General features: G+C 44.1%; 1 protein-coding gene across 1 annotated transcript in view; it reads right to left on the reverse strand.

Annotated features, from left to right (window-relative positions):
• The window catches only part of znf536 (zinc finger protein 536), an 89407-nt gene extending 80872 nt beyond the window's left edge, over positions 1-8535 (reverse strand). Inside the window, exon 1 of the mRNA XM_056279133.1 lies at positions 6222-8535. Within this exon, the coding sequence (XP_056135108.1) occupies positions 6222-8535 (2314 nt within the window). The remainder of the gene's footprint in view (positions 1-6221) is intronic.
• Between the last annotated feature and the right edge of the window lie 1821 nt (positions 8536-10356).

The raw sequence follows: 10356 nt of genomic DNA on the forward strand, positions 1-10356 counted from the left end.
TATCTTTATTCACCAATTTCTCACTCTCTCAATGCCCCCCCCCACCTTTTTTTTTATCCCCAGTACTAGCTTCTTAAGCAAGCGGGGAATCCTAACGTGATCATTAAGACATAAAAATGGACTGATAAATGTTTCATAAGGACAAGGTTAGCTACTGATAGCCACCAAGGAATAGCAAGGAGCAACAGAAAAAAGAAAGAAAAAAAGAAGCAAACCCGTGCTTGCCATCACTCCCTTGCTTAAACAAGCTCGTTGGAATACAACTGGAATTTTAAAATGTCTAAAAAGCCTAGGCTAATTCCCACCATGGGTAATATTTACAAATTGAGTCTAAAAGACAGAGAGAGAGAGAGAGTGCAAGAAAGGGAGAGAGAAATCAAATGAACTGCGGCGGGAAGAAGGGGAAGAAGAAGAGAGAAATAAATTGGCCCTTTATATTGTGCGAGCGTGAACAAAAATACTAAGTCTGCATTTATCCGAGACATGTCAATCAGCACTGCACACTGACAATTAGTGTGTTTGAATAGAACTTTTATCATTTATGAGACACCAGAGTCCTGACCTACTGTACAAAAATACAGCTTGGGGAATGAATGTGCCTGCAACACAATGACTGTCTATTTAAGTTTGGTGACACATAAAAAATAAAGATATGACAGGCAAGAATCCTTCAAATGAGTGGGGGTAGAAACCACAGGTTTATAACCATTGAGTTCACTGATTATAGAGAAAAGAAGAATGGGGTTGTGTATGTGTGTATGTGTGTGTGTGTGTGTGTGTGTGTGTGTGTGTGTGTGTGTGAGAGGTGTGTGGAATGTGAGTGAGGTTGAATTGTAGAGGAACAGATGTCAATTACAAAGAGAAAGTAATTTATGTAGCAGACAGAAAATGAAAAGAGAAAGGCATAGTTCATTATTTTTTAATGCATATTATTTTACACACACACACACACACACACACACACACACACATGCACGGGGGACTGGCCTCATTTTAAAGTCTAGGCTACAGTGTGATGAACCAGAGTGAAGTGCAATAGGAGCACTATGGTATACAGCAAGGCGTTGTGTGTTAGGACAATTGCCAGCTCTTGCAAGCAGAGTTATGGCTCTCCTTAATGGGTATCTAGCAATATGGTGAGGAGCCACTAGCTTCTTAAAATATGTCCAGGTTCCCACACGGGTTATGTCTTTTCACCTTTCGGCTCTTTTTATTCCCCGGACGGTGTCCGGACTCAGCATCTAGGTGACACAAGCGTGAGCGAGCTTTAACCAGGTGTTAATGTATGCACCTTAGATCGCTTAATCTAAAACATGTTCCTCCCCTAAAGCCACGGGCCAGGTGGAGCCCTTTGATGTGGTAGGATTTAAATACTGAAGCTCCGATGGGACACGGGACAGAAGGCTGCATATTTGTGCCTTTGAAACGCTGTCTGTGCAGTTAGCTCGCCGACTTCCTGCAGCACCTCCGTAAACTTTGGAAAAGCGGTTTCAATTTCTCAATCGATACATGTGTGCTCACTTATCTCCAGATATCAACTCCTGGTTGATTTCATCTACAGGTCAAGAATCTGTAGTTTAAAATATAAACTGTGTACTAATTGGTAGACTTTGCATATTTTAAAAAAAAAAAGGAAAACCAATCCCAACCTGAAGGGTGCTCCTGTTTAATATTGATCATTGCACTCAGAGTGACGGAGTACAAAGAGTGACAGTTAACAGCAAGCAAGATCGACAAATCACTACATGCATATTTACATTAATCTGGATCTTGTTCATCTCCACTTTATTCCTGTCTTAATGACACAGTAATTACACAGTAACAGTTTGTCTGCATGTGTAATTACGCCCCGATTGTAACGATGCAATTAGATGAATATCCCCGCTTTATAACCTAAGGCATCGAGTCGGCAAATCCAATTTCAATTTGTATGGAGCGAGCATTTTGCCTGCTTGTTTGAGCTGCGGTAAAGACCCAGGGATATGTGGGCTAATCCTCGCCATGTTAAAACGCTGTTCCTCTTAAAAAAATATTTAGACATGGGGGATTCTCTAGACACAGAGGGAGAGTGTGAGAGCATGTGTGTGTGTGTGTGTGTGTGTGTGTGTGAGAGAGAGAGAGAGAGAGAGAGAGAGAGAAGGAGAGAGAGGGAGAGAGAAAGAGAGAGAGGGAGAGAGAGAGCGGCTCCTTGCCTGCAGGGAGAGGTGGGAGGAAGGTTTTGGAGGATGGAGAGGAGGGGTGGGGGTGGGAGTTGTGTAGGTAAAGTACATGCTCGGTAGACTAGTCCTGCTTTAGGCCCTATATGCAACACTGAAATCCTTCATCCATTTTTTTTTCTTCACAGATTCTGAAGTGTGTGTGTGTGTGTGTCAGCCACACCATCCCTATCAAATGGAGGACACCTTCATGTAAAAAGATGGGAATCTCATCGGCACGCCGCTTGTAACGGTTACAACCATCATTTAAGCACACCACATTGTTTAGCACCTGGTCTTCCAGCTTTTGTTGTTGTTGTTGTTGTTTTTCTCCAGTGGTACTGATTACCTAAGGTCTGTCTGTAGCTCAAAAGCCAACTTCTTTAGCTCGCTTCGAAGACCCGGACACCACAGTGTGTGTTATCTGCCGACACAATCACTTTGAATCCCCTGAATTAGACATAACAATAGTTTCAAAGTCAAGTCAAGCAAGAAATAACTAAACAATAAGAAATGATGGGCATAAAGGTAATTACTTTTTGGTGTTTATTTTTTTATTTTTTTCGAAAAGAATTCCGTTAAAATCTGATGTGTAGCTTGCCGCCGAGCCAAGTTGGAAGGGGCCCTTAAAGGACACCTCTGACAGGCCATTGTTTCTCTATTTTCTTTTCATACTTTTGTTTTTTTTTCCCCCTCCTTTGCCTTTAAACAAGTGCAGCATCAAAGACAAAAGTGGTGCAGTCGACCTTCTTTCACAGTTGAGATGTTACTGTTGATTACTGTAATTCAAGTTTAACTTGAAATTGCTGCAGGAAGGTGGCAGGGCACACACACACACACACACACACACACACACACACACACACACACACACACACACACACACACACACACGCACAACTGCAAGTACTTTTTCTCACTAGACTAAAAGAAGTCTGAGTTATTAAGACAAAGACAAAGGCATAACTAACCACATCCTGTTCGCTTAAGAAAAATTGACATACACAAGTAGCCACACACACACACACACACACACACTCTCAAACACAGGAAAAGCCTGACACCTTTCTCCACATGACTTCAGATGTATTTTTTTCTCACACATCAAAGCCTCTAATTCAAGAGTCCCAGAGCTCATAACGTGAACATTATTGTGAGTCTTGTGAAGGAAGAGACTTTAAGGCTCTGCTACCTCTGATCATCGGAGGAAAGGAAACTAAAATGGTGAAAGTGATGAAAATAAAATATGAAATCAGTTCACTTTATATGTTCTGAATTCTATTCTATTCATATAGGACTACTATGGCCATTTAGTTTAATTTTATCTGACGTCTCAACATTCCACCTGTGCCGTTAACCTGGAGCACAGGGTTTACAGTTCAGTATGTGAATCTAGGTCAAACACTCACCAAGATCTCAGATAACAGTGGCAGGACCTCTTTTACATCACAGTGGATCAGACAGACAGAAAGCTTTCAGTCATGCCATTTCATCAAATACTGATGGCTTCGACTCGGACTGAGCACTGAGCTGGGAGACTGACTGTGGCTCAAATAAACTGCATTTAAAAAACACCTATAGACACCCATGAGTCTCTAAGGTCAATTATCAAGGCCTTCAAAAAACAAAATTATAGAAGATAATTTTGAAATAAGAACATGGAAAAGGTTATTTAAAAGATGAATTTGAATAGGACAAGCATGCACATACATTTGTGTAGGACTTTATTTCATCAGTAACGAATGAATAACAAAATATTGCTACCTCATCTCCATTACTCAATATTCCTACTACATTGTTGATTACATCATCCCAAACGTCCTTTTTTAGTCTTTTTTTTCTTTAGTAAGTATTGTAAGTAGACTGTCCAGGCACTTCATTAAACCTTTACTCGGTGAGGATGAGTTTTCATTGTGAATTATAATTAACTGTAATTGTAAAAAGGCATTTTTTTTACATTTTCATACTTGGAAATATTTTTCATTTAAGAGAATCTTTGCAAGTTGCATATAACTGCAGACATATGGATGAGACGCTTTTGCATTCGCTTGTGTTAACATACACTGTTTTGCATAATTAACTGATGGGAATGGCTCTATTGTCCAGCCTTGATTTTCATCACTTTTTAACAAAACACGATAACACACTGGACCATTTCCTGTGTGTCCCGGGGAACTGGTCTGCAAACATTTAACCACGTTCCACACCGAATCAATATCCCTGCGAGCTTTTGTCCCTGTTTCTAGTTACACACTTTTTTCTCCTTTTTTTCTTTATCACTCACTGGATGTAAATACCTCTGAAGTTGCTGAAAAACCACAAGCTGTACTCATCAGATTCAAAGTACTTGAGTCAAAAGAAATGGAGTAACAGAGAGAATGAAAGACAGTGTTGGAGAGAGAGAGAGAGAGAGAGAGAGAGAGAGAGAGAGAGAGAGAGAGAGAGAGAGAGAGAGAGAGAGAGAGAGAGAGAGAGAGAGAGAGAGAGAGAGAGAGATGGAGAACTTCCAACATTAAAATTCAGAAGATAATTACATCCGCTACACCCCCACCCTGTTGAGAAAGTGCTATGTTTAATAGTCTCTATAAAGAAAATAGGTTTTTATCTCGCTCTCATTTTCATTAATTCCTAATTGGGGTGGGGGTTGTCTGTTATTATTTCTTAGATTAAAATAAACATAGCCCGTCCCATGTTCAAATCCATCACACTACACGGGCATGATAAGGACTTCATGCCTCTGTGAATAAATAAACAATTTCGTCTCCACTGGTGGAATTAAGTTGCTTACAGCCTTAAGCTAAGCCACTCTGATTTATATTTATATATTTTTTTTCTCTCAAAAGACTTAAAAGCACATCCCGGCTTTTGCAAATGAAGTTCACCATTTTTTTTGACCTGATTTATATGTATATCTTTAATTAGTGTCTTGTTTAGCTTAAACCGTCTGATTATCGCATAGTCGTGACCTAATTACTGTGCACGCTTCTTAGCGCTGGCGTGGCGCCCCGAGGAGCAAGCGAAAGTTACCTTTAAAAAACTTCTGTAATCATTAGCAACGAGCCTCCCTTAATCCTACTAAACATACACATTATCTAGCCCCGGCCGGCCTGTGTTTACTGGGTTAGGGAGGGGCGAGGAAGGGTATGGTTGTCTCCGACGTGTTTATTAAAGACATGTATTAATCACTGCAGTTAAAATGAGTCCATCCCTGTGCTCCCGGTCTTTACTGAAGTCCCATGTGGAGCTGAGCTGTTTGCCTATAAACATGGCTGCTAGCCTTTGTGATACAGGACCTTCACTGGTTGGAGTACCATAATATTGTGTTTCATATGGCCTGTTGTCAGTGGGTATCTTGGATAGCAAAAAAAAAAAAAAAAAAAAACAACATCAGGGTAGTTGTTTGGTGCATATAACCGGTAAGTGCAGTTTTTATCTTTTGATTATCATATCTGCTTTACTATTAGAGGAACTGTCAAGTGAGGCAGTGTCTCAATCTATACTTGACTGTGTACTTTTGTAAGTTCAAATTCTGTCTGTACGTGTTTGTGTGTAAGGAATCCTGCATAAGCAGACCTCTCTATGAGGGTGTTTGATGGGTATTTGAACAAAGGCGCTAAGTATCTGAGTTATGTGCGGAATGTGCAGCTCTGGTTTGTTAGTGAGTACTTTTTGTGTTTTTTTTAATTCCCTTTTGAGAGGAGAGATTTGATCAGTCAACCCCACATCCCCTGCCTATAAGCTAATGTGTGCGCCTATTGGCGCCCCCCCCCCACACACACACACACACACACACACACACACACACACACACACACACACACACACACACACACACAGGAAAAACTATATACTCTCAGTAATTCTTTCAGTGTTATGTAGGGCCCAGGACTATGAGACAGTTGTGTTAATTGCAAATAGCATTTGTCACATGGAGAGTATACCACTGGAGAAAACTTTTTATCCACAGACTGACCAGAAATACAAGTGGTTATGACTTGTTATTGTGGAGTTTCTAGACAATCTTACCTGAGGATGGTGATGAGGGATGCGGGCTGTCATCCTGGACACTGCCTGTTTGGGAGTGTCCTCCCCCAGCTCCACTCTCTTCTGTCACATTGGATGACCCCGGGGTGGTGGAACGACTGATGGACTGGGACTCTGGGTCACTGGCTGATCCACGGCGCTCCTCCAAGCCCTGCTGCTGGAGTGCCTCCTCCATACCTCTCCTGTCTTTGCTGTGGACACGGGAGTGGACAACCATCTGGTGGTATGTTCGGAAGACCCGGCCGCAGTCAGGGCACTCTGTGGGCTTCTCCTTCAGGCCTGAGAGGCTGTAGTCAAGACTAGGGCTTCCTAAGCCCACCAGGCCTGCGGTTGCCCCCCCGCCACCATGGTGAGACATGTAGTCACGGTGGCTGTCATAGCTGCCTCCGTCCTCCTTCATGGGTATCATAGAGCTGATAGCAACCTTGGATCCCTGCAAGGCTTCAGAGAGCTGCTTCTGTTTTGAGCTCTCAGTGGGAAAGGAGTAGTCATGTTTCTCCTTGGAAAAGGAGGTGAGGCTCCCAGTGCTGCCACCACCACCTGCAATCTCGTCTTCTTGCCCATGGGGCATGTGATGCTGCTGTTGCTGCGGCTGCTCCTTGGGCATGAATGCTCGGTCCATGGCCATGCCACGTGCCATGATCTGCCAGGCCTGGTAGCTATTGAGGGGTTCCATTTCTGCCACCTTGGCCGCTGCCTGGAGGCGTTCCATACAGCTGGATTTCAGTGGTGGCACCAGGTTTAGGCAGCCCAGGAGTGAGCGCTTCTCATTCTCGCCCAGCCCATGGCCTATGCTGGCTGCCATAGGTCCCAGCAGTTTTCCCAGCATCTCTTTCTCCTTTATGGCTATCCCTGCTTTGGCTAGCATTTGGTGTTGCTCGCTCAGGCTCTGTTTGTCTGGTGAGAGGAATCCTCCCTGAAGACAGGAGATGTAGCGGGAGTATAGGTTGGCATGAGCCTCCTGAGCCAGGCTGCTCATGCTGTTGACAGAGACCATGTCCTGCTCGCTGGGTTGAGGTGGCTTGCTCTTGATGGCCAGCTTGTTGAGATGCACCTTCATGTGGTTCTTAAGGAACCAGGGTTCTTTGAAGCGACGTCCGCAAATTTGGCAGCAGTGCTCGAATGAATCCTTGTGCTTGCGCATATGACCCTTGAGGAACCAGGCTTGGCTGAACACTTGGCCACACACCTCACATCTAAATTCATTGGCCGTTCTCTCGCCACCAGCGCCACCAGCTCCCTGGCCTTGTGTGGTCTCAGCTGTAATGTGAGCCTTCTCCACATGACTGATCAACTCCTCCTCCTGAGAGGCAGCAAACTCACACAGAGTGCATTTATAGGGCTTGTGGAGGATACGAATGTGGCGATCCAGCTCCTCACGCTTCTTAAACTTCCCTTTGCAGAAGGTACAACGGAAGCCTGTAGTAGGATTGAGAGATTGTTCATCCTGTGCGCCAGCCGGCTTGGGTGAAGAAGAAGGCTGGGAGAGTGAGTCTGGAGTGGTGAGGCCTGAGGGGGTGAGGAGGCCACAAGCTGACCCTGGCTGCTGCTGGTGGGTGTTAGCACTGTTGTTAAGGCCCAGATGGGGCTGATGATGCTGTATGGGTTGAGCCGTCTGAAGGAGACCTCCACTTCCTCTCATCTGCTTATCCCTCAGGATGGCCCTTTCCTCCAGTTCATGCAGCAGGCGGTTCTCCTCCCGGACACGACCTCGTCCCTTACCCAGGTTGCCCAGCTTGTGAGTGCGGAGATGGATCTTCAGGTTGCCCTTCTGGGCTGCACGGTGGTCACAGTAGGGACACTTGAAGGGCTTCTCACCTGTGTGTGTGCGCATGTGCAATGACAGGATGCTATTGAAACGGAAGCGCTTGCCACACAGTGGGCAGGGATATTTTCTGTTTTTGCGGGCGTCATCTTCAATATCATTCATCTGAGACATAATGCCGAGGTTCTGCCCATTCAAGAACTGCTGTAGGTCAACACGCCCATTCAACCCGCTCAGTGCCCCCGCGTCAATGTCCCGGTTGAGTTGATTGGCTAATAGGGCCATCTGGCTGCTAATTGGTTGGCTGGCCAGGGCTGCGTGGTGGGTCTTCTCGTCCAGTGGGGTGGCTGCCCTCTCCTCAGGGATCTGTTGCGGGCGGTGCAGGTCAGGGAAGGCGTGTCCTAGCTGGGCAGTAAGCTGGTGAAGTTTCTGGCTGATGGGATAGCGGCCATTTAGGACAGCATTGCTCAGATGGGCGTCAGCATCAGGAACTGCTGATGATACACCAAGGCACAAACTAGAGTCCTCCATCCTGTTATAGTGGAAAAAAGACAGACACAAGGGGAAGTCTTTTAATAATGATTGTATCATGAAAAATAAACCAAGTTTATTTTAATGTATTTGTCAAAATAATAAGATCATTTGCATTGATAGCTTACATATTTATAATTCATTATTTCTAAGTGATGATTCTCGCTAGAAAAAACAAAACAAAACACTAAAAACAGTACAATATAACCACTGAATTTTTCACTCTTTTAAGGGAAATTACACTTGAACTCTTACACTGAGCACGTGAGAAAAAAATCAATTGCTTTGATTCACAAAGCACCGTGTGTACTGTCAGTGCCAAGGGCCCAGAGAGAAACTCTGACTCCTTAGAACTTTCTCAGAACATAACACCATTTTGGATGGAATAATTACTCCGTAAACACAGTGAGCGGTGTATAATTAAGCTACTTGTGCCCATCCTATCAAAATTCCTCCAATTACACGCCTTAATGAAACAGAGCAACAGCATTGTTATGAAGCCACTGCAATACTACAATTATGATATTAACAATAGCACTTAAAACCAAGGGGTTACTCCAGTAAACACAACAGTCTTATCTCTGTGCCGTGACACTTGTCTTGGCATAATATTCCATTAAAGAGCCGCAATACATTTGATGTGAATCACTCCACTCCCCCCTGCCTCTTCCTATCCCCCAGATTCTCTCTCACACTTTTCTCTCTACCTCACTCCCATTTGGCTTCCAAGATAGAAAAAAAAAACAATGGTCAAATTGAAAAGGTTCCTATTGTATCAGAAATCTATCCGTTACACACACACACACACACACACACACACACACACACACACACACACGCGCGCGCATGCACGCACACAAATACCACAGAACAAAGGAAAGATGGTGAAGTCCTGTGTTCCTGTGATATTCCTAAACTGCGCCACATTTTCTCATTGAGCATTTGGTACTGCCGCTAAACCTGCTTTCATTTCATATGGAACGTCAACGAATAAAAAAAAAAGGAAAAAAAAAGAAAAGAATAACATTGGATTTAATGCATATCCATCTGCTCTCCAGCTGGAGAGGAATAAACATCTATCTGCTCACTTCCTCTGGCTGCTGGTAGGGGTCAACCCTCAGAAACAATAACCCCAGTTCTGCTTTGGTCAACAAAATATTGTATAATATCTCATTAAGCTGATTAGTATGCTGCCTGGTAACCATAGCAGTCACTGCACTATAACGCATGATTATAATCAAAAATCCTCGCGGGGTGAGGCGGTCTAAGCACTGGCATGAGGTGAGTTCACTTTTAGGGGGAATGTGACCAGTTTAGGGAGCTTATGTGCCCAATCTGGTGCTGACGGGAAACACAGCCACCCTACATATGTGCACACGTGTGGTGTGCATTATATTCGTTGAGCTTTTGTCAGACTCTGTCTGTCTTGTTTGCTTTCTCCTTCTCTTTGTCTCTCAGTTTATTTGTTTTGTGTTTCCATCATCCTCTCTCATTGTCTCATTGTCACGCTCTTCGTCTATTTTGATTTTGATTTTTTTTTTTGATTTGATATACTCTATCGATCCCCAAAGGGAAATTCTTCTCTGCATTTAACCCATCCTAGCCGTGTAGCTAGGAGCAGTGGGCAGCCGCCGTGCAGCACCAGGGGACCAACTCTAGTTCTTCTTGCCATGCCTCGTTCTAGGGCACAGGCAGGAGTCTTAACCCTAACACATGTCTTTTTTTTCCCTCCTTTTCTCCCCAATTGTATTTGGCCAATTACCCCACTCTTCCGAGCCATCCCAGTCGCTGCTCCACGCCTTCTGCCGAACCGGGGAAGGT

This window comes from Lampris incognitus, chromosome 4 (genome assembly GCF_029633865.1).
Source record: "Lampris incognitus isolate fLamInc1 chromosome 4, fLamInc1.hap2, whole genome shotgun sequence".
NCBI classification, from domain to species: domain Eukaryota; kingdom Metazoa; phylum Chordata; class Actinopteri; order Lampriformes; family Lampridae; genus Lampris; species Lampris incognitus.